The following is a 25880-nucleotide window of genomic DNA, read 5'->3' as shown; positions in this document are numbered from 1 at the left end:
TTATTGGTATCTCTTTTATATATAGCAGTGTGTACGTGGGGTTTCCCAGGTGGCGCTAGTGGTCAGGAACGTGCCTGCCAGTGCAGGAGACTTAAGAGCTTCAGGTTTGATCCCTGGGTCCAGAAGATCCCCAGGAGGAGGGTTCGATCCATGGGTCAGGAAGATCTCCTGGAGGAGGGCATGGCAACCCACTCCAGTGTTCTTCCCTGGAGAATCCCGTGGACAGAGGAGGCTGGTGGGCTACAGTCTACGGGGGTCACAACTTAGCAATTAAAGAACAAGAAGGAAACCCGGGACAAATGTAACTAGCCCAAGCGTCATCTCAACCAAGAGACTCTAGCTTCCATTCTCCTCCTCGATGTGTTCATTCAAGAGATTAAAAGGCCGCCAGACAGAGATGGGACAGGGCGCAAAACTGCCCAGCTTCGAGCGAAGTATTATCCACCGCCAAACAGGGCAAAAATAAACAACAGTTGTCTGCTCGCCCCTGAGGAAGAGGAGAGGTGAACAACTGCAGAACACCCTTAAAATAACTGACCTGGTTTGAAAAGTTGAAGGTGACGCTTGAAGCAAGACATCAAACAGCAAAATTATCTGAGCCCAGGGCTGACACGTGTTCTCTCTCAAGAGCCCGGCGGGGGGCGGGGGCGGACCGGGGCGCGGGGGCGGGGTTGGGGGAGGAAGGCACTGTTTCACGAACTGTCGGTGCTTTGCCCAAGTTCTCAGAAGCTCAGAAACAGCAGGGCCAGACTCCAGCAAATGAGGATGGCTTTATTTCAGGAAATCCTGATCTAGCAAATCAGCCATCAGACCGCATCTGGCTCAACTGCCATAGTCTGCAGCTGCTGCTGCTAAGTCGCTCCAGTCGTGTCCGACTCTGTGTGACCCCATAGACGGCAGCCCACCAGGCTCCCCCGTCCCTGGGATTCTCCAGGCAAGAACACTGGAGTGGGTTGCCATGTCCTTCTCCAATGCACGAAAGTGAAAAGTGAAAGTGAAGTCACTCGGTTGTGTCCGACTCCTATCGACCCCATGGACTGCAGCGCACCAGGCTCCTCCATCCATGGGATTTTCCAGGCAAGAGTACTGGAGTGGGGTGCCATTGCCTTCTCCCATAGTCTGCAGAGCACTGCTCTTTTTTTTTTTTAATAATTGGAATATAGTTGATTTGCAATGTTATATTCGTTTCAGGCATACGACAAAGTGATTCATCTATACATAATCCACTATAAGCATTATACTTGCAATCTTTACAAAGATCAGCCCTCCATCTACATGTTAGATCTTATTTCCTACGATCTTCTTGGAAGCCTGACATGCTCGTTGACCCCGACTATCTTCACTGCTCCTGTGTGCTAAGTCGCTGCAGTTGTGTCTGACTCCTTGCGACCCCATGCACTGTAGCCCACAAGGCTCCTCTGCCCATGGGACTCTCCAGGCAAGAATACTGGAGAGGACTGCCATTTAGGATCTTCCTGACCCAAGGACTGAACTCACGTTGATGTTCAGTCTCTAAGTTGGGTCCATCTCTGCAATCCCATGGACCGCAGCATGCCAGGCTCCCCTGTCCTTTACTATCTCCTGGGGCTTGCTCAAATTCATGTTCATTGAGTCAGTGATGGCATCCAACCATCTCACCCTCTGTCATGCCCTTTCTCCTCTTGCCCTCAATCTTTCCCAGCATCAGGGCGCTTCCCAATGAGTTGGCTCTTTGCATCAGGTGGCCAAAGTCTTGGCGCTTCAGCTTCAGCATCGGTCCTTCCAATGAGTACTCAGGATTGATTTCCTTTAGGACTGACTGGTTTGATCTCCTTGCAGTCCAAGTGGGCCTCGGGAAAGTCATATGAACAAAGCTAGCGGACGTGATGGAATTCCAGCAGAACGGGACTATTTCTCAGCATCCATTTCTACAGACCACGTTCTTCCCTGGACCGTCTTCTCTCCTGGTTATCTCTCATTTCCCTGTCACTCTCTTTGTTGTCCCTGTTGTTTTCTTTGTTGGATCATCTACCATCTCACCTTCTCTATTTAACACATCTTCTTATTTCAAATGACCCCATACACCTCTTCAGACAGCAACCCAATATGGGTCTCTGCTCAGGAGCCCCAATTCCTCAAGGAAACCTCTACCTACCCAATCACACCAGCCACAAACCATAATGATGGTTTGATGGTTGATGATGCTTGATGTCTTCTTCTTCCTCAAACCCCATATCCAATCCGTTGCCACTACCAATGGATTTTTTCCAACACAATCACACTGTTCCATCGCTTTCTTCACTGAGTTAAACCATTGATCTTTTGGGTTCCCTGGTATCTCAGTTGGTAAAGAATCCGCCTGCAAGGCGGGAGACCTGGGTTCGATCCCTGGGTTGGGAAGATCCCCTGGAGAAGGGAAACGCTACCCACTCCAGTATTCTTGGGCTTCCCTGGTGGCTCAGCTGGTAGAGAATCTGCCTGCAGTGTGGGAGACCTGGGTTCGATCCCTGGGTTGGGAAGATCCCCTGGAGAAGGGAAAGGTTACCCACTCCAGTATTCTGGCCTGGGGAATTCCGTGGACATAGTTCACGGGGTCTCAAAGAGTCGGATGCGACGGAGCGACATTCACTTTCATTGATCCGTGAAACCCAAGCTCAAGTGTTTTTTTCTATTTACATATTGACTCAAAAATCGCTCCTTTTAAAATATTTATTTACTTACTTATTTGACCACACCAGATCTTAGTTGTAGCATGTAACCTCTTTAGTTTTGACATGTGGGGTCTCGTTCTCTGACCAGGGATTGAACCCGAACCCCCTGCACTGGGAGCTCAGAGGCTTAGCCACTAGACCAGCAGGGAAGTCCCTGAAAAACCATGTCCTACAACAGGTCAGGCACTGTTCTCAGTTCTGGGGATACAGGTGATGTGGTTAGAATGTGTCTGCCAACAGCGGTCTTGCACTCGGGCAGTTACGTAACAGTCAACCCTGCCCTCACTAAGGGCACTTAGGAGACACTCTGCATGCACAGCCGTTTAAATCATTGTGACGATGCTCTACGACGTTCCTACAAGGACAATCCTATCATTCCGGTTCTAAAGACAGGGAACCGAGTCTCTGCCCAGGAGGCCTAATTCCTCAAGGACTTAAGCCTCTATCCACCCAATCAGACCACCCAAAAGCATGACATGTTTTGTATTATTCCTCAATTCGTCCTTATCCTCACTCCTTCAGCGTTTCCTTATACCAAATTTGGGTGATATTCTTGACCTCCAATTTTAACTACTACCCAAATGGAAATAACTGCATACATACATATATATGCGTATATACATGTGTGTGTATATATATACACATACACACATTTATTTTGTTTTTTTTTTCATCCATTCATCTATCTATATCTATCCATCCATTTATATTTATCTACCCATTCATTGATCTATATCTACCTATCCATATGTATCTATCTATTATCTATCTATATCTACACATCCATCTATATCTGTCTATCCATCCATCCATCTATATCTGTCTATCATCCATCCACCTATATCTATGCATTCATCCATCCATCTCTATCCATCTATGCATCCATATGTATCTATTTATCTATCTACGCACCCATCCATCCCCATCTATTCATTCTATAGGATGCATTAATGGGGATGTAGGATACCTCTCCTCAGTTACATCACACAGTAGCTCTTGTTCACAATTTCATCTCCAGCAACACTGAGCTGCCTTTTCGCTCCCCAGAAGCATCTCATTTCTGCCTGGAATGAACTTTCCAACTCTCCTCCCTGCCAGCCAACACTTTCACACATCAGCCTGCAAAAGGCCAACATCTCCTGGGAGGTTCTCTCAGTTCCCAGGTTGGGAGAGCAACCTCCGCTGGTCCCTTCTCAGAGGTTCCTGTCTAGTTTGTAATCTGACACCATGTCCTTTGAGCTCCATCTCAACAGAAGAATATGAGTTCCTAGCGGTCAGAGACCCTGTATTCATTGCCATGATGCCTTAGAAGCTGCCCCGTGCCTGCCATACAGTGTAGACTCAATAAATGCACGCTTGTCAGTGGAATTGAACCAAAGGATTGAACTGCTAAGCAGGGATAACATATGACCTTCTTTCAAAGAGGAAAAGCCCAATGAACTCCTAGTACACAAGTCCCGCCAGTAGAGGGACCGGCCAGCACTGCCCACTCTCAGGAAGCTGATGAAACTATTTGCCAAAATCTGAAGGGGGCTTCCCTGCTGGCTCAGGCAGTAAAGACTCCACCTGCAATGCAGGAAACCCAGGTTCGATTCCTGGGTGGGGAAGATCCCCTGGAGGAGGAAATAGCAACCCACTCCAGTATTCTTGCCTGGAGAATCCTACAGACGGAGGAGCCTGGAGGGCTACAGTCCATGGACTGAATGATGAACCTAAATGTAACCACCTCCCAATAAACTACCAGAGCTTCTTGCTCTTATTGTTTTTTTTCCCCAGTGAAAGTATCCATTGCTCTGAAAGCTGTGGGACTCTATGAGGCAAGGAGAAGCCAGACTCAGAAGCAATCTGGACTCCAGCCCATCAGCTCCTTATGAAATGTGTACTTCAAGGACCAGCAACTGCAGGACCGTCCATCCAGGACTCAGGAAATTTGGCAAGCCTCCTTTCTTGCACATACAGGAAAAACATGATTTTCAGCCCCCACCCCTGCCAACCAGTGTTTCTGCAGATGTTATCTACACACAGGGTTAATTTATCCACTCCACTGGCATTTATTACCTGCCTTTAAATTTATCCAATCCACTTGCATTTATTACCTGCCTTTAGGCAGAGTAGAAGGGAGGTGGGGATTGACAAGGGAGCCGCCTGCTGGGTGACCTTGACTTTGGAGAGGAACAAAACTGAAACCAGAGCCAGGAATATAATGCTCTCAATCCAAGACCTTGGGGAATTTTCAACTATGAGGAAGAGAGTGGAAACACTCAACTCTAAAAGAATCAGGTTATTCTGGTCCCAGCTAAGGGAGGGTATTTTAAGGAAAAGGTGAAAATGACTTTACAAATACTATGTGTTGGGGAGGGTGGGAAGTAAAGGGAACCCTTCTGCACTGTTGGTTGGAATATAAGTTGGGGCAGCACTGTGGAAAACATCATTCAGTTCAGATCAATTCAGTCACTCAGTTGTGTCTGACTGTTTGACACCCCACCGACTGCAGCACGCCAGGCCTCCCTGTCCATCACCAACTCCTGGAGCTTGCTCAAACTCATGCCCATTGATTCGGTGATGCCATCCAATGATCTGTCGACCCCTTCTCCTCCCGCCTTGGAGGTTCCTTAAATAACTAAAAATAGATCTATCCTAGCATCCAGCAAGCCAACTCCTGGGCAAACATCCAGAGAAAACTAAAGATATATGTAACGACAGGTGAGTGGATAAACAAAATGTGGTACATATATACAATGGAATATCACTCAGCCATAAAAAAGAATGACATGATGCCATTTGCACCAACTTGGATCAACCTAGAGATGATCATATTAAGTGAAGTGAAAAAAATGCATTTGAGTCAGCCCTAATGAGGTAGATGAACCTAGAGCCTATTGGATGCAGAGAAGAAAGTCAGAAACAAAAAGACAAGTATATTAACAAATATAAACAGAATCAATTGCACTCCTCTCACACGTTAGTAAAGGAATGCTCAAAATTCTCCAAGCCAGGCTTCAGCAACATGTGAACCGTGAAATTCCAGATGTTCAAGCTGGTTTAGAAAAGGCAGAGGAACCAGAGATCAAATTGCCAACATCTGCTGGATCATTGAAAAAGCAAGACAGTTCCAGAAAAACATCTATTTCTGCTTTATTGACTATGCCAAAGCCTTTGACTGTGTGGATCACAATAAACTGTGGAAAATTCTGAAAGAGATGGGAATACCAGACCACCTGACCTGCCTCTTGAGAAAGCTGTATGCAGGTCAGGAAGCAACAGTTAGAACTGGACATGGAACAACAGACTGGTTCCAAATAAGAAAAGGAGTATGTCAAGGCTGTATATTGTCACCTGCTTATTTAACTTATATGCAGAGTACATCATGAGAAATGCTGGGCTGGAAGAAGCACAAGCTGGAATCAAGACTGCAGAGAGAAATATCAATAACCTCAGATATGCAGATGACACCACCCTTATGGCAGAAAGTGAAGAGGAACTCAAAAGCCTCTTGATGAAAGTGAAAGAGGAGAGTGAAAAAGTTGGCTTAAAGCCCCACATTCAGAAAAGTAAGATCATGGCATCTGGTCCCATCACTTCATGGAAAACAGATGAGGAAACAGTGGAAATGGTGTCAGACTTTATTTTTCTGGGCTCCAAAATCACTGCAGATGGTGACTGCAGCCATGAAATTAAAAGACACTTACTCCTTGGAAGGAAAGTTATGACCAGCCTAGACAGCATATTAAAAAGCAGAGACATTACTTTGTCAACGAAGGTCCGTCTAGTCAAGGCTATGGTTTTTCCTGTGGTCATGTATGGATGTGAGAGTTGGACCATAAAGAACACTGAGCACTGAAGAATTGATGATTTGAACTGTGGTGTTGGAGAAGACTCTTGAGAGTCCCTTGGATTGCAAGGAGATCCAACTAGTCCATCCTAAAGGAAATCAGTCCTGAGTGTTCATTAGAAGGACTGATGCTGAAGCTGAAACTCCAGTACTTTGGCCACCTCAGCAAAGAGCTGACTCATTTGAAAAGACCCTGATGCTGGGAAAGATTGAAGGCGGGAGGAGAAGGGGACGACAGAGGATGAGATGGCTGGATGGCATCACTGACTCGATGGACGTGAGTCTGAGTGAACTCCGGGAGTTGGTGATGGACAGGGAGGCCTGGCGTGCTGCGGTTCCTGGGGTGGCAGAGAGTCGGACACGACTGAGCGAGTGAACGGAACTGGATGGAATCTAGCAAGATGGGACTGATGAACCCATGTGCAGAGCCGCAATGGGGGACAGACGTGGACACAGCGGGCTAAGGAGAGGGTGGGACGATTTGCGAGAACAGCATAGAAACATGTACACTACCGTGTTTAAAATAGATGGGAACTTGCTGTGTGACTTACGGAGCTCAACCCAGGGCTCCGTGACAACCGAGAGGGATGGGATGGGGTGGGAGGGAGGTTCAAGAGGAGGATGTCTGTATACCTGTGGCCGACTCACGCTGATGCAGGGCAGAAACCGACACAGTAAGGTAAAGCAATTATCCTCCAGATAAAAACAAAACAGGGAGCAGCAGGGAGCATGCTTTGCAGATTGGATGAAAACCGCAAGCCCGCAGGCATCTCTCAGACCTTTGACCGTCTCTTTCTGACCCAGCCTCACCATCCTCTTGTGTTTCTAAAGACTCAGCTATCATCACGAAATCCCACTACAGCCTCCTCCTTCTCTGCTCCATCTGGGTTTCTCAGTCATCAGCTGGGGTTCCTCTGTCCCCAAACTGGGGCTCCATCCCACCGTGTATGTGAGTTTCGTAAATAATGTATCACCTGTTCGCCCCTTCTATTACTGTGATTTATGTCCACATCGCAGCAACAGCCGCTAAGCCGCTTTGGAACCTAAAGGACCCTCTTCGGGGGAACGAATGGATGGTGGGGATGTGCGGTGGGGTGGGGCGGCTAGCACATGATATTCAGTCTGTGACTGCATCTCAGGAGAGGCTACCATCTATGAAATAACAAAACCAACTTTCTGAACACAGCCCATAACCTCATGGAAATAGGGAAAAAGCACCTCATCTTCTTATATAGGAATACAAGCTTCCAGCTTCTCGCCACCTGAAAATAAGAGTAAATACAGGAGGGCTGGCTGAATCGTTTTACTAAAGAGTTCCTGGAGGGCTTTGCTGGTGGTCCAGGGACTAAGAAAGTGTGATGCCAAAGCAGGGGGCCCAGGTTTGATTCCTGGTCAGAGCAATAGACCCCACATGCCACATCTAAGAGATCACGTGAAAAAGTGAAAGCGTTGGTCACTCAGTCGTGTCCAACTCTTTGCGACCCCATGGACTGTAGCCCGCCACGCTCCTCTGTCCGTGGGATTTCTCCAGGCAAGAATACAGGGGTGGGTTGCCATTTCCACCTCCAGGGGATCTTCCCCACCCAAGAATCGAATCCGCATCTCCTGTGCCTCCAGTTTGGCAGATGGATTCTTTACCACTGAGCCACCTGGGGAGCCCAAATACATAAATAAATATGCATAGTAAAAAAAAAGAACAGGACTAAGGTCCTCCGAGGTCCGGAAGAAGGTGAGTGAGGGCTGAGCCGGGGGGCCCAGCGCTGATGCCACGGGCACTGCCCACCGAACACATTTCTTACCTTTGTAGATACCGTTACTGCCTCCTTGAACTTCCCCTTTGACGGTCACCTCCTCTACGTGAGCTCCTTGGTCGGAGGAGAAGTACACCAGGGTGTTATTAGCCAGTTTCAGCTCGTCGAGGACGTCCAAGATCTGCCCTGAAGGGAAGGAAACACTCAAGGTTAAAAAAGCACAATCTTGACAACAGAAACAGGTGATTTGCCCTTGTGCACTCGTCTGGGAACTGGTGATGCTGAGGAGACGGTCTTACACCCTGAGCCCTCCCGCCCACGCGGATTCTAATCCGGGATGCTCCATAATCAGAAGGACCCACTGTGGCTGGGCACTCGGCAGAGACAAGGAGAAAGGTTAGTCATGGAATTAAGTCTCATCTGTAAGCATCATTTGAACCTCTAGGCATCGTGGGGCAATCCTCCAGGGAGGCTCGATAAACATTCTAGAAGAACCAGGCTCACACACTATGAGCCCTTTGGAGGAAGATGCTAGCAGAGGGAAGATTGTTGCAATCATCAGCTGGCCTTGGTCTTGAGGTCATAAAAACGTCTACTAGATGCCATCAATATGTGTTAATATACGATCTTTGTTTTTCTCCTTTGAACTTACTTCACTCTGTATGAAAGACTCTAGGTGGATCCACATCACTACGAATGACCCAATCTTGTTCCCTTTTATGGCTGAGTAATATTCCACTGTGTATATGTAGCACGACTTCTTAATCCATTTGCCTAGAGGAGTCAGATGAGGGGGTAGGGAGGAGGTTCAAGAGGCAGGGGATATATACATATATACCTACAGCTCACATGTTGTACAGCATAAACTAACTCATCATTGTAAAGCAATTATTCTCCAGCTAAAGAAAAAGAAGTCTACTAGCTTTCCTCACTGTCTGGTAAAAAACTAAACCATCAGGGCTCCTCTTATATGACGAAACATCTCTATAAATACTTTTTGATGAAGGCCCTTTCTAATAGTTACCATATATATCCAGGTCTAAAACTGCCCGTCATGAAAAATCTATTTTCCTCACATTTTCCTTTTCCTTGTCCTCATCTTTTTTCCCCCAAACTGCATGTTCTAGACTAACCCTAACATATTGTTGTTGTTTAGTCGCTAAGCGGTGTCTGACTCTTTGTGATCCCGTGGACTGTAGCCCACCAGGCTCCTCTGTCCATGGAATTCTCCAGGCAAGAATACTGGAGTGGGTTGCCCTTCCCTTCTCCACAGGATCTTCCCCACCTGGGGATCACACCCGGGTCTCCTGCATTACAGGCAGATCCTCTACTGTCTGAGCCACCAGGGAAGCCTAGGAAGTGGCAGACAACAAAGAAAGAGTAAGTCTGATTCCAAAACCCAGACTCTCAAAGCCAGCACAGCTTAGCAGATGAACACATGCATGGATGGCATGGTATGACAGCTTATCTCTTCATCACATTCGTCCAGGAAGATGGGAGGTGAGTACAAAGCATGATGACCCTACATCAGACCTGACTTCATCAATTGGTAAAGGTGGGCCCAGGACATGTGGCGCTTGACTGCACTTTTCTCCGTTTATAGCTCAAATTTTTCATAAGGAAAAAAAAATTACAGAAGCAAGCTGAAGATGGAAGAATGGGCTGAAATACAGCCTCTCTGATTAGGAAGCTCTCATCTGGGCTTCCCTCATAAGTCAGTTGGTAAAGAATCCACCTGCAGTGTGGGAGACGTGTGTTCCATCCCTGCATTGGGAAGATCCCCTGGAGAAGGGAAAGGCTACCCATTCAGGTATTCTGGCCTAGAGAATCTCATGGACTGTATAGTCCATGGGGTCACAGAGTCAGACACAACTGAGCAACGTTCACTCAACTCACTCATCTGCTCTCAAATCAGAAGAAAATGATGGTCAGACTAGAGGCATCTAATTTATAATTCCCACAGAGATCCCTTATAGTCCCATGGTGCTGGCTTCATTTGGCCAATGCAGGCAGTTAGTTATACTGTGAGGTATTAAAGGGCCTGAGCTGGTTTTCTGAGGTCTGCTAAGAGCTTTAAATGCTTCTCAAGTGGCTCAGCCGAAAAGAATCTGCCTGCCTATGTAGGAGATGCAGGTTTGATCCTTGAGTTGGGAATATTCTCTGGAGAAGGAAACTTCAACCCACTCCAGTGTTCTGGCCTGGGAGAATCCCACAGAGGAGCCTGGCTGACTGCAGTCCATGGGGTCGCAAAGAGTTGGACAGGACTTAGGAACTAAACAGCAGGCACAAAGAGTATTTAGACCTCATCTCTGCCTCTTCCATTTGCACCCAACAAGCTTACAAGAAAGCCTACGGGCTCCTTCCCTCAGTGCCCACGGCGGGTTCAAACTGTACCAGCTCCTACCTACACGCAGGAACCCACATCTAGGAGTCAGCTTCTATCTCCCACAACAGCTTATTTGTCTCCTTTTCCCCATCTCCTGAAAGCCACCTTCACAGTGGCCCAGCAGCTACCGTGCTCTGTCCAGACAGTCTCGTCACCTGGGAGTTACAACCCTTTCCGTATCGTCTTGGTGTGGCTCAAGGATCGCTCATCTCGACGGGGGACCCACGTTTTGGGGTGAGGTCAGTGTAGGATAATCACAACGGGAACTCTACAAGCACACCGGGCATCCTTGGCAGCAGAAGTAACAACTGAGGAGGCTGCCCTGGTGGTCCAGGGGCTAAGGGCCGCAGTGGTGAAGAATCCGCCTGCAAGGCAGGAGATGCAGGTTCCATCCCTGGGTCGGGAAGATCCCCTGGAGGAAGGGAATGGCAACCCACTGCAGGATTCTGGCCTGGAGAGTCCCCACGGACAGAGGAGCCTGGCGGGCTGCAGTCCATGGGGTCTCAAAGCAGTCGGACACGACTGAGCGACTAAACCACCACAACCCGGGGGCCGACACTCCACGCTCCCAATGCAGGGGGCCCGGGTTCCATCCCTGATGAGGGAACTGGAGCCCACCGGCTGCAACCCAGAGTTCAGAGGTCACAACTGGAGACCCCCACATGCCACGGTGAACATCAGCCATCCTGTGTGATCTCTCGTGTGGCAACTAAGATCCTACTCAGCCAAATAAATAAATATTAAATAAAAAAAGACAATAACCAAATATGGGTAATTGGTCAAATAAATAAATATTTTAAAAAGACAAAATAAAAAAATTAAAAATTATATAAAGATTAAAAATAAAATAAAAAAAGGCAATAACTGAATATTGGTAATCAGCCAAATAAATAAATATTTTTAAAAGACAATAACTGAATATGGGTAATCGCCAAATAAATATTTTTAAAAAGACAAAATAAAAAAATAAATAAATAAAATAAAGATTAAAAAATATAAAAAGACAATAAACTGAATATTGGTAATTGGCCAAATAAATATGTGTAAGCCTATCCAGCAGACAGATCACATACCCCATGGAGTCAGGCCCTCCACCCCGGGGGCTGCACCCTGACTGATTTTGTCCAAAAAGAGGGCGTAAAAAGCTACAGAGTCCACCTTCTGCGGAGGTGGCAGACATGATTTCCAATGCAAAAGCAACATCCTCTTCATCTGTCACCAGACATATTCTTGCTATCTAATTGCAACGCCACAGGCTAGAGGACGCTCAGTCTCTCTCGATGCTTCATTCCGTAAGATAAACATTCCTGGAAGCCTCGCCGTGCAGATGAACGTCGTCCTCAGGATCAGGGGATAAGACGAGCAGGACTGTTTTCAGCGAGTTGTCTCCCGTGATCAATCATCACCAGCCAGACATTTATTGGGCTGTGCTTTGATTCAGCTCCACAAACCACCTGTGCACGCAGGATTGGGGTAATTGGACTCTGACACTAATTTAAGGCTTATCACTTTGCGAATGGTAATTAGTTTAATGAGTTGGCACAGGAAGGAGCAACAAGGCAGAGATATAACCCCCACGTACACTCTGACGGAGAAGGAAATGGCAACACGCTCCAGTACTCTTGCCTGGAGAATCCCGTGGACAGAGGAGCCTGGAGGGCTGCTGTCCATAGGGGTCGCACAGAGTCGGAAGCGACTTAGTATGCATGCACTGGAGAAGGAAATGGCAACCCACTCCAGTGTTCTTGCCTGGAGAATCCTAGGGACAGGGGAGCCTGGTGGGCTGCCATCCATGGGGTCGCACAGAGTCGGACACGGCTGAAGCGACTGAGCCGCAAGAGCATACACTCTGAAGGAAGAAGGCCCCTTTGGGGGCCTTCCCTGGTGGCTCGTTGGGAAAGAACCTGCTGGTCAATGCCTTTGATCCCTGGTCTGGGATCAAATGGTCCAGGAAGATCCCGCATGCCGAGGGGCAACGAAGACCATGTGCCACAATACTGAGCCCGCGCCCTAAAGCCCTGGAGCTGCAACTCTTGGAGCCCATGCAACCTACAGCCCATACTCCAAAACGAGAGAAGCCCCCGCAATGAGAAGCCCACACCCCACAACTCGAGAGCAGCCCCCTCTCCCTGCGACTAGAGAAAAGCCCGTGCAGCAACGAAGACCCAGCCCAGTCAAAAATAAAAGGAAAGAACTGCAAAGAGAACATGTGAAAAAAATCTACAAAAAAACCCCACGAACGTCCCTTGCATGCACATAAAAATTTCTAAGTATTAACCAAACAACACAGATCAGGGTTTCACTTCCCTGTGCTGTAATTGGTATTTGCAAAAGGGCATACAACCATGCACCTCTGTTTCAAACGAAAGTATTTTTGAATATACATATATAGAAGTAGCTTAGTATAAAGAAAAATGCTATGAAGAAATATCTTTTTGAAAAATGTGGCTTCCGTGGCAACTTCTACGAAAACAACACACGTATTTAGAGCTTGTTTATTTATAGTTGCCAAAACCTTGGAAGTAACCAAGGTGTCTTTCAGCACTTTGGTAGGTGAATGGATAAACTAACTGTGGTCCAGCCACTCAATGTGATGTTATTCACCAATACAAGGAAATGAGTTATCAAGCCATGAAAAGGCATGGAAAAAACTTAAATGCATACAACTATCACAGGAGACCTGGGTTCCATCCCTGGGTCGGAAAGATCTCCTGGAGAAGGAAATGACAACCCACTGCAGTATTCTTGCCTGGAGAATCCCATGGACAGAGGAGCCTGGTGGGCTACAGTCCATGGGGTCACAAAGAGTCAGAAACACCTGAGCGGCTAAACAACAAACACACACAGACGTGAAACAAGCCAATCTGAAAAGGCTGCATACAGCATGATTCAACTCTGTGACACGCCGGAAGACGCAAAACCATGCAGACAGTAAAAAGATCAGTGCTCCTGAGGGGCTGGGGATCAGGGAGGGATGAACAGGGAGGGCAAGTATTGTATTCAGTTGAGTTCAGTCGCTCAGTCATGTCTGACTCTTTGCCATCCCATGAACTGCAGCACACCAGGGCTCCCTGTCCATCAGCAACTCCCAGAGTCCACCCAAACCCATATCCATCGAGTCAATGATGCCATCCAACCATCTCATCCTCTGTCATCCCCTTCTCCTCCAGCCCTCAAACTTTCCCAGCATCAGGTCTTTTCCAGTGAGTCAGCTCTTCGCATCAGGTGGCCAAAGGATTGGAGTCTCAGCTTCAACATCAGTCCTTCCAATGAACACCCAGGACTGATCTCCTTTAGGATAGACTGGTTGGATCTCCTTGCAGTCCAAGGGACTCTCAAGAGTCTTCTCCAACACCACAGTTCAAAAGCATCAATTCTTCGGCGCTCAGCTTTCTTCATAGTCCAACTCTCACATCCATACACGACCACTGGAAAAACCATAGCCTTGACTAGACGGACCTTTGTTGGCAAAGTAATGTCTCTGCTTTTAATATGCTGTTTAGGTTGGTCATAACTCTCCTTCCAAGGAGTAAGCACCTTTTAATTTCATGGCTGCAAGTATTGTGTATGATACTGTAATGATTACATATTTGCCCCAACCCACAGACGGTACATTGGAAAAGACCGTGATGCCGGGAAAGACTGAAGGCAGGAGGAGAAGGGGACAACAGAGGATGAGATGGCTGGATGGCATCACCGACTCAATGGACATGAGTTTGAGCAAACTCTAGGAGTTGGTGATGGACAGGGAGGCCTGGCGTGCTGCAGTCCATGGGGTCACAAAGAGCTGGACACGACTGAGCGACTGAACAACAAAAAAAATAAAAGACACAAATTCAGTAGTGAACTGTAATGACAACTATGCATTTTAACTGATATTAATGGGGTCACAAAGAGTCGGACAGGACTGAGCGACTAAACTGAACCGAATGTATCAATATTGGTTCATCAAAAGCAACAGACATACTGTGCTGCTGCTGTTGTTGCTGCTGCTAAGTCGCTTCAGTCGCGTCCGACTCTGTGCGACCCCACAGACGGCAGCCCACCAGGCTCCTCCGTCCCTGGGATTCTCCAGGCAAGAACACTGGAGTGGGTTGCCATTCCCTTCTCCAATGCATGAAAGTGAAAAGTGAGAGTCAAGTCGCAAGGTCATCTGAAGTTTGGACTTTTGCCTTCCAATGCCAGGGGGTGTGGGTTCAATCCCTTGTCGGGGAGCTGAGATTCTACAAAAAGACAAATGAACAAAAAAAAAAAGCAGAAGCAATAGCATAACAAATTCAATAAGGACTTTAGAAATGGTCCATAAAAAAAAAAAAAGAGAGAGAGAGAATACAGCAAATCGTGTGCAGAAGAAATGAATATAGAAAAATTCTCTGTACTTTCTGCTCTGTTTTCCTGTAAACTTAAAACTGTTACACAAAGAAAAATAGTCTACTGCGAACTGCAGTCCAGGGGTTAGGACTTTATGTTTTCACTGCTGAGGGACCAGGTTTGACGGCTTCCTGGAGAAGGAAATGGCAACCCACTCCAGCATTCTTGCCTGGAGAATTTCATGGACAGGGGAGCCTGGCAGGCTACAGCCTGTGGGGTCGCAAAGAGTCGGGCACGACTGAGTGAGTAACACTCGGGGAACTGGGATCTTGCAAGCTGCTTGGCTTGTTTGTAAAAAAAAAAAAGACACAATATTACAATGAGCAAACATTTCTTTAAATCGTCTGCTAATTTTTAAAAGATGCCTTTCAAATGCCCTGTGGGTTCCCACACATCATCATACTGCATTCAACTCGTGTTGACAAAAAGCCACTGAAAAAGGGATAAAAACCAGAGCGTGCAGAGGGTCAGGGATGGCGGATGTTTGATCCCAGATCCCCCTGGTTGATCACTGCCTTTCCTCAAGGCAGCTACATCCCCCCGTGACAGTTTTCCCTGCAGGCTGTTTTCAAACCCAGATGACCCAGCAGCCACACTCCCTACACAGAATCCTTCTAGTAAAATATATGTCACATCTTCCCTCATCTTCACACTCCTCCCTAGATATCTCCTCCAAATTCCAATATTTTCAAACGACCATGATAAGATACTTCCTTTGCCCCCATCCATTCCTTCGATCCATCGCCTAGAGTGATAACTTGATGATTTTCATCAAAAGGACCTTATACCACTGGGCTGGGATTGAGAATCCCAGAGAATCTAGCTGATGCTCCCACGCATGGATACCTGAAAAAGCATCATATTTCTGATTCTCTTTCAGTTCTTTTTCTCCCTGAGAGAGGCACCCTCGTATCTCATCCTATTTGGGTCTTAAACGCCAGAATCTCATCCGAGAAGCCCATTAGCCGTTAGATGTTTCATGACACTGATCCTATAAAGGTCTAACATATTTCTCGTCTAAAAAAATTCTGCAGTGAAATCTCCTGTGGGAACAAACACCGCTGTATTATTCTTGCTTTCAGACCCACATGCTGCAAGTCAGAGGTCGGCAAATATTATCTTTCAGAGGTTCTCAAGGTATAATGACGCCCATTTATATCGGATGATAGTTCTGAATTACCGGTGGAGGGCTGCAGGATAGTGTATAAATGAAATGTTTTATTTCCAAAGCTTCCCCACATTCTTCCCGAAAATGAAACAAATACAGAAAACAAGCCATTTTCGAGAGCACTTTGTTATCTAACCGGAGACAGCAAAGATTGAGTGTATCGGAGGTGGGGGAGGGAGGGAAATGAGGGCTTGCTGACGAGGGTTCGGTCATTTTAAAGCAGAAATCTGGGAGGTGTGAAAATGACGGTCCCTTCCTCCCACAAGTGTGGACGCAGGTTGAAAGAAGCCTGCGTTCTGGAGAATTTGTCCCTTCCACTGATTCATGCCACAGGCAAGAGTGATAACACGTGCCACTGTGATGGACAAAGTGAGAGAGAAGGTTTTCCAGCCCTCAGCCGGAATCCTAGGTCTTGCCTGAGACGGAGTTGCCGTCATGGAGAATTGACTGTCCAGGGTCTGGCTCCCAGGTCCCAAGTCCTGGGTCCCTGGTTCGCTCACTGCGGTTCTTGACTTCTGAGTGGGTGCACGCGTCCTAAGTCGCTTCAGTCGTGTCCGACTCTGTGACCCTATGGGCTGCAGCCCTCCAGACTCCTCTGTCCATGGGACTCTCCAGGCAGGAACACTGGAGTGGGTGGCCGTGGCCTCCTCCGGGGATCTTCCCGACCCAGGGACTGAACCCAGGGTCTTCCTGCATTGGCAGGTGGGTTCTTTACCCCTAGCGCCCCCGGGGAAGCCCGTCTAAGTTGGAGGTCATAACATATAACGGTAGAGGGTTGCCATGACTGATGACAGAGATCTGCATCACAAAGTCTTAGCCTGGACCATGAGTACTCAACGCAGCTTAGCTCTTCTTAAAGCGGAGTTAAAACTCAGAGTTAAACTATCAGCTTGCCTGACAGCAAAACTACAACGAGGCACTACCTCCCACAGGTCACAATGGCCATCATTAAAACGTCTACAAATGTTAGAGGGGTTGTGGAGAGACGGGAACCCGCCAACACTGCTGGCGGGAATGTACGTTGGTCCAGAACAGTATGGAGGTTCCTTTAAAAACTAAAAATAGAGCTTCCGTATGATTCTGCAATCACACGCTTGGGCACATATCCAGAGAAAACCATAATTCAAAAAACATACATGCACCGCAATGCTCACAGCAGCAATATTTACAATAACCAAGACTTGGAAGTAACCTACACATCCAGGGAGAGAGGAATGGACAAAGAAGACGAGCCACATATACAAAGTGGAATATTACTCAGCCATAAAAAAAGAACGGAATAATGCCACCTGCAGCAACATGAAAGGACCTCGAGCTTGTGATACTGAGTGAAGTTAAAGAGAGAAAGACAGACATCCTATGATATCGCTTTACATGGAATCCAAAAAATGATACAAATGAATTCATTCGTAAAACAGACACAGACACAGAAAACCCACTTGTAGCTAGCAAAGGGTTGGGAGAAGGGATAAATCATCGATTTGAAATTCAAAGATACACACTACTTTAAATAGAGCAGATAAACCACAAGGACCCACTGTATAGCACAGGGAGCTATATTCAATACCTTGTAACAACCTGTAACAGAAAAGAATCTGAAGAAGTTGTGTGTGTCTATATAAAACTGAATCACTTTGCTGTATAGCGGAAACATTGTAAATCAACAGTACTTCAATAACAAAAATTTTTTAATCAAGTTGTCTAAGGGAAGACTTGCTATTTCAGCAAATCTGGCTTTTCTCTTGTTTCCTATAAGGTAGGTTGCTGCTGCTGCTGCTGCTAAGTCGCTTCAGTCGTATCCGACTCTGTGTGACCCCATAGACGGCAGCCCACCCAGCTCCACCCTCCCTGGGATTCTCCAGGCAAGAACACTGGAGTGGGTTGCCGTTTCCTTCTCCAATGCATGAAAGTGAAAAGTGAAAGTGAAGTCGCTCAGTCATGTCCAACTCTTAGCGACCCCATGGACTGCAGCCTACCAGGCTCCTCCGTCCATGGGATTTTCCAGGCAAGAGTTACTGGAGTGGGGTGCCATTGCCTTCTCCAATAAGGTAGGTGGATTCAGGCAAAATATGGAAACAAAAACGCTGTGATGTCGTTATTCAGCTGTCTGGAAACACTGAGCTCATAAGGAAAGGGAATATCTCCTGAAGCAGACACACACCATGCATGAATAATTAAGAAAGAATTTCCACCTACTCAGTGTAATTCAGGGAACACAGGAAATGCTGAAAGATTCCCCTGAAAGCATTTCAGTAAGTCCTTCCTGTGATCAACAGGTCAACAATGGAACGCAAATGTTCCCAAAGAGGGTAGGATCTGAAGATAAACGAGAGAGCGTGTATTAATAAGTGCAGCAGCCAGTGGTGGCCACGACTGTCTGAGGGGCTTGGGGAAACAGTAGGTGGTATTTCAGGGAGCAAGCTTCAGCCTGTGTTCTGATGCGCCCCTGCATCAGCTACCAGGAGAGACAAATTACGCTGTCGTTGAGCCTACAAAGGCAATTCTTTGTTAGCTTACGTGGGGTTAGGAGCATAGCCAACATGGTCATATTTGTCAACATACTGACATTGTGTGCCTGCTTAGCTGCGCCCAATGCTTTGCAGCTAGCCTTGTAGGCCACCAGGCTCGTCTGTCCATCGTCCAGGCAAGAAGACTGGAGTTTGGGTTGCCAATTTCTCCCCCAGGGGATCTTCCTGACCCAGGGATCCAACCATTGTCTTCTGCATTGGCCAGGCAGACTTTTTACCACTGGGCTACCTGGGAGGATCTTTATGTTGTCGTTGTTCAGTCGCTCAGTCGTGTCCAACTCTTTGCCACCCTGTGGACTGCAGCACGCCAGGCCTCCCTGTCCATCACCAACTCCAGGAGCTTGCTCAAACTCACGTCCACTGAGTCAGTGATACCATCCAACCATCTCATCCTCTGTCATCCCCTTCTCCTGCCTTCAATCTTTCCCAGCATCAGGGTCTTTTCAGATGGGTCAGTTCTTCACATCAGGTGGCCAAAGGATCAGAGTTTCACCTTCAGCATCTATCCTTCAGGATCGGTTGCCTTTATGATTGACTGGTCTCATCTCCTTGCAGTCCAAGGCACTGGCAAGAGTCTTCTCCAGCAGCACAATTTGAAGGCATCAATTCTTTGGCGCTCAGCCTTTTTTACGGTCCAGCTCTCACATCCGTACACGACTACTGGAAAGACCATAGCTGTGACTAGACGGACCTTTGTTGGCAACATAATGTCTCTACTTTTTAACACGCTTCCTAGGTTGGTCATAGCTTTGACTAAATACAATAAATAATTAGGATGATCAGGGTAACTAAGAAGCATGAAGCTGCGAGATGGAAATGTTGTTTTCTCCGAATGATCCTTTCCTGACGTGGCTTCACTTCACTTCACTTCTCGGGTTCCTTCCTGTCTGAGTCCACACTGTCTCCAGGAAATCCATCCTTATTCTGTGTTGCCCCGGTTGCTATGATTACACGGTGATTTCCAGTCTTAAGCCCATCTCTGCCCTCATCGCAGCTCTACTGTGAGATGGATTCCCTCCGCCAGCATGTGTTCCCCACCACTTGGGATGCTTCCGAGGCTCTGATAACCATCTTCTCCAATTAACAAGAAATTCTGTTTTTCCACCCCCCTCACCTCCCCAGGGTGTTGCATGGGATGGAAATGATTTCAATAACTCCAACCAGTCCTCATTCTCAGCGAGCACAGCTGTGCTTTCGCGCGTGTACACAACAGCAGTGTCTCCGAGTGTGGTCAGTGGCATCGCACGTGTGCGTCTGCAGGGGGAAATCAGAGTCAATACGCCCGCGGGTCAGAGGAAGGCTCTGTGGTCAGTGTCTGTGGTCGTTGCCTCCCCAGGAGGATAAGCATCACAGAGGACTGGCTGACCTGGGCAGCGGGCGCTCAGACAGCAGCAGTCGTTTTAAAGGGCAGCTCTCGCAGGAAACACAGGTCTCCCCGCTCTTAATGCAGCTACACCTCTGTATCTGCTGGTCTTCACTGGGTTGCAGAGAAGAAAGCCTGCATCTCGTTTGCTCTGTGCAAACGGCCACCGGTTGAACTTGCCAGGGAGGGTTGTCTGGGGTTTGTGATGGAGACTGACATTGCCCACTGGTCCAGGGGGCACTTTCTATGGTCCAAGCCAAGGCAGAGCTCTAGAAAGGGGTCGGCTAGAACTTCTCCAGCGATGGAAGAGATGACCGTTACACTTCCCACCTGAGCTGGGCTGTGAGCAGTGCATGTCCAGAGGCGATGGACAGTGAATGACCAAGGAAACCAAGCTCTTCAGAAGGCTCTTTTTTTATGATGTCCTTCACACCATCCCTCTTCATCTTCTTTTCAATCTTTAAACTGTTCTATTTTGCATTGTTGTTCAGTCGCTAAGTTGTGTCCAACTCTTTGAAACCCCCTGGACTGCAGCATGCCAGGCTTCCCGTCCTTCACTATCTTCCAGAGTTTGCTCAAACTCACGTTTGCTGAGTCGGTGATGCCATCCAACCACCTCATCCTCAGCTGTCCCCTTCTCCTCCTGCCCTCAATCTTTCCCAGAATCAGGGTCTTTTCCAATGAGTCAGCTCTTCACATCAGGTGGCCAAAGTATTGGAGCATTTGGGGCATAGTCAGTTAACAATGTTGTGACAGATTCAGGTGGACAGCAAAGGGACTCAACAATATAATATATACATGTATCCATTCTCCCCTAAACCCTCCTTTCATCCAGGTTGCCACATAACATTGATCTACTCATTTTTTAATCTCAGGACTAGATTTTTTTTTTCCTTTGGCATTGGATTGGACCATATATAAAGCTGAGGATGGAAAATGGAAAATGATGCTTCTGTTTGCAGACACCTTTACATTATTCACAGATTCAACTCCTCCTCACCATTCAAATTAAAACCTGGACATGCTGGGCCTTTCTTGGTGGTCCAGTGGCTAAGATACCACACTCCCAATGCAGGGGGTCTAGGTTCGATTCCTGGTCAGGGAACTAGATCGTACATGCCACAAATAAGACTTTGCATGCCACAACCAAAGACCCTGTGTGCTACCAAAGAGTTTGCATGCCACAACCAAAGACCCGGTATATTACAACTGACGTGGTGCTGCTGCTGCTGCTGCTAAGTCGCTTCAGTCGTGTCCAGCTCTGTGCGACCCCATAGACGGCAGCCCACCAGGCTCCCCCGTCCCTGGGATTCTCCAGGCAAGAATACTAGAGTGGATTGCCATCTCATTCTCCAATGCATGAAAGTGAAAAGTGAAAGTGAAGTCGCTCAGTTGTGTCCGACTCTTTGCTACCCCATGGACTGCAGCCTATCAGGCTCCTCCGTCCATGGGATTTTCCAGGCAAGAGTACTGGAGTGGGGTGCCATTGCCTTCTCCAAAGACGTGGTGCAGTCAAATAAATAAATACGTATTAAAAAAGAAAAGTGGATACATTGACTACCACCCCACCAAGCTCCTCTCTTATGTCCACGTGACCTCCAGCTTGCTGCCTGCAGTTCCTGAAATGTCCATCTAACTCTGGGGTGACATGCTGACTTCATGGGGAGAGCTCGAACTCTTAGAAGCAATTCAGTTCTGTCCCTAAAATCCTGAACACCAAAGCCACGGGCAGAAGGGCTCTGTGGGGAATGTGAAGTCCAGAGTGAACATTTCAAATAGAAGATGAAAGAGCGACAGTGATGTCAAAACCCACAAGATGGTCCAAATACTTGTCTCCTTTTCCATCACGGACTTTTTTTTTTTTCTCATCCATGACTTTTCTACTCAATATCATGTGGGTGTATGTACATTTTAAGCAAACATGCTTCACCCATCTGTGAAAGGGAGAGCAATAATAATAGCAATAGTAATAATAAAAATAATAATAGCAGCAGCATTTATTGAGCACTTGTTGCATAGCTGGCACTGTGCTGAGTGTTCTAAGTATGTGACTTCATTTCATCTGATTAATTCAACTCATTCGAGCAGGTGTTAACACATCACATAGGAGGATTTTTTTTTACGTCTTTACTGAATTTCTTACACTGTTGCTTCTGTCTGACAGATTGGTTTTTTGGCCTGTGTGATCCTAGCTCTCTGACCAGGGATTGAACCCAACCTGGGGCATTGGAAGGCAAAAATCTTAACCACTGAAACCCCCCCAGGGGAAGTCCACATGCATGGGAATTATTGCTTTTGACTTTTTGACCGGCGCTAATTGACTCATTGGAAAAGACTCTGATGCTGGGAGGGATTGGGGGCAGGAGGAGAAGGGGACAACAGAGGATGAGATGGCTGGATGGCATCACTGACTCGATGGACATGAGTCTGAGTGAACTCCGGGAGTTGGTGATGGACAGGGAGGCCTGGCATGCTGCGATTCATGGGGTCACAAAGAGTCGGACACGACTGAGCGACTGAACTGAACTGAACTGAACTGAATTGGGTGTCACGACTTGAAAGCAACAAGTATCCAAATCTGCTCCTCACCCCTAATTTTGAGCTCACCTTTCAAATATAGACACTGGTCCTCCGTGGAATACCATTTAAACATTGCTTTAACTCCATCTCTCAAATCCTAATTTATCTTTTCTTGCTATGCCTAGATATATTTAATTAGCAAATTAAATGTGCTAATTGGAAGAGGCTGAGGGAGAAGCCAGTGTTGTACAAAACACGCCCGAGACACCCAACATGCACACCCTATTGTTTTCTGCATCTGTTTAATTTTTTCTTTTTCTTTTTTTAGTTGCAGGATAACTGCTTTACAGTATTGTTGTATAGGTTTCCGCTACACAACAAATTGAATGAGCCATATGTAAACATATCCCCCCTCCCTTGTTAGGCTCCCCTGGACGCCCCCAGCCCAACTCTCCAGGTCATCACAGAGCGGTGAGTGGAGCTCCTGGCGCCATATGGCTGCTTCCAACCAGCTCCCTGTCTTACGCAGGGTCGTGTACAGATGTGAGGGCTACTCTCTCGATCGTCCCACCCTCTCCTTCCCCCGCCACATCCGCAAATCTGTTTCCTTCAACTCTTGTCTCTGTTCCTGCCCTGGAAAGAGGCTCATCAGTATCATTTTCCTAAATTCCACACACGTGTGTGTCAGTTAACATACACCATTTGCTCTTCTCTTGCTGACCTCTTTCACTCTGTACGACAGACTCTAGGTCCATCCACAGCCCTACAATGGACTCAAATCCTTTCCTTTTCACGCCTGAGTAATATTCCACTCTCTATACGTACCACAACTTTTTTATCCATTCATCTGTCCATGGACACTGAGGTTGCCTCCGTGTCCTGGATACTGCAAACACTACATCTCTAGAGGGTGTGAGACAAAGTCAAGAATGCAGAGATGGATGAACTCCTAGGATACAGGAGCTGGAGGGAAATTGTTGGAGGCCATTGGTCCAAAGAGTCTTGTCTTATAGATAAGCCACAGCTGGAGAGGAGACATGTCTACTTTCTCAATTAATTCAACAAACTAGAAACCTTTTCTGGCTACAGAGAAGCAGTGTAGCCTAGTGGCACCTGGGCAGTCTTACACGAGTCATGAGCCTCTCCAAACTTCACTTCCTCACCCACAATGATGATAAAAATCTCTTACAACACCATTGTGAGGCCACCACTAAACTATCCATGTGAGACGTTAGATAACTCACTGCTGCTGCTGCTACTAAGTCGCTTCAGTCGTGTCCGACTCTGTTCGACCCCATAGACGGCAGCCCACCAGGCTCCCCGTCCCTTGGATTCTCCAGGCAAGAACACTGGAGTGGGTTGCCCTTTCCTTCTCCAATACATGAAAGTGAAAAGTGAAAGTGAAGTCACTCAGTTGTGTCTGACTCTCAGCGACCCCATGGACTACAGCCTACCAGGCTCCTCCGTCCATGGGATTTGCCAGGCAAGAGTACTGGAGTGGGCTGCCATTGCAAGTGACTAGCATATACCAATTTTAGATTTTAGCTATTGTGAGTCAATAAACATTTACTATTCTTGTTGTAATAGCTGTTGTGGTTCTGGAGCCAGAAATTTTATTAATCCTGTTTGACTCAATTGGGCAGCTTGATTCCTCAATAATTTATGGTGTTATCTTCTTTAGGGAAATGATTTTGTGGAAGAGTGTGAAAACATACTCATTTTAATTTGAGATGTAAACTCAAGGTAAAATAATATCCATCCTGGGCTCAAGAACATAAAAATTAAGCTTTGGGCTTTGGAAAAAAAAATGGTAATACAATTACAGAGTTTATGAAACCCAGAGGTTAACGATTTATAGGATAAATTAATTTGGAGAATGAAAATCAATATTCTACATAGTGAATTTCTAACTACACCTTATGGCCAAAAGTCTGGATTAACAGACTTCAACTGCTCCTGTCCCAGGGCTCTCTTCCCATCCTAACTGCCTGACTCTTCACTGTCTGCATGTCTAATCTGAGGCTGCAAAAACGGAATCTTTCTGCAGAAGATTACTATTTTGTCACAAATACTGGAAACTCACACAGGAAGCACAGATAACTTGAAAACATATATAAATTTTGTATATAAAACTTATGTTTTAGATATATATATATATTATGTAATATGTATATGTGCTTGCTTGCATGCATGCTAAGTCGCTTCATTGGATGCTTTTGAACTGTGGTGCTGGAGAAGACTCTTGAGAGTCCCTCGGACTGCAAGAAGATCCAACCAGTCCATTCTAAACGAGATCAGTCCTGAATATTCATTGGAAGGACTGATGCTGAAGCCGAAACTCCAATACTTTGGCCACCTGATGGGAAGAGCTGACTCACTTGAAAAGACCCTGATGCTGGGAAAGATTGACGGCAGGAGGAGAAGGGGACAACAGAGGGTGAGATGGTTGGATGACATCACCAACTCGATGGACATGAGTTTGGGTGGATTCCGGGAGTTGGTGATGGACAGGGAGGCCTGGTGTGGGGTTGCAAAGAGTTGGACATGACTAAGCGACTGAACTGAACTAATATGTGATATATATACATACACACACACATACATATATATGTATATACATAAATGTAAGCAGATACATTTTGCTACCCTATCTTTTGATTTTCTAATATCCTAATTTATATGAAGCTTTCCAGACGTGCATACCTCACAGACATATAAAATCAAGAATAGATTAACAGAGAAAAATTGCACTTTGGCAGACAAAGATTCATTTGCAAGAGCAAAGCACTGAAAATGAATGCCATTGATACAGATGGCCAAGAGGCACATGAAAAGATGCTCAACATCACCAATTATTAGAGAAGCACAGATCAAAACTCTTAACGACGTATCACCTCACCCTGGTCGGAATGGCCACCATCAAGAAGTCCACAAATAATAAATGCTGGAGACAGTGTGGAGTAGAGAATGCTGCTGCCCTGCTGGTGGGAGTGTAAATTGGTACAGTCACTATGGAGAACAATATGGTTGTTCCTTAAAGAACTTAAAGTACAGCTACTGCTTGACCCAGCAATCCCACTCCTGGGGGGATATATCCAGAGAAAACCACAATCTGAAAAGATACATACTCCCCAGTGGTCATTTCTGTTTGCTTGTTCAGTGGCTCCGTCGTGTCCGACTCTTTGCGACCCCATGGACTGTAGCCCGCCAGGCTCCTCTGTCCCTGGAATTTTCTAGGCAAGAAGCAGTGTTTACAATAGCTAGGACATGT

At 46.7% G+C, this 25880-nt stretch overlaps 1 protein-coding gene across 3 annotated transcripts in view; it reads right to left on the bottom strand.

Annotated features, from left to right (window-relative positions):
- Window positions 1-25880, bottom strand: part of STS (steroid sulfatase) — a 163923-nt gene that overhangs the window by 34118 nt on the left and 103925 nt on the right. For all 3 annotated transcript variants that reach the window (XM_070366315.1, XM_070366317.1, XM_070366316.1), the window contains one exon: window positions 8322-8459. In XM_070366315.1, the coding sequence (XP_070222416.1) occupies window positions 8322-8459 (138 nt within the window). The remainder of the gene's footprint in view (window positions 1-8321; window positions 8460-25880) is intronic.

This window comes from Bos mutus, chromosome X, assembly GCF_027580195.1.
Source record: "Bos mutus isolate GX-2022 chromosome X, NWIPB_WYAK_1.1, whole genome shotgun sequence".
In the NCBI taxonomy this organism is placed as follows: domain Eukaryota; kingdom Metazoa; phylum Chordata; class Mammalia; order Artiodactyla; family Bovidae; genus Bos; species Bos mutus.
This window is presented reverse-complemented; position numbering and strand designations above follow the sequence as displayed.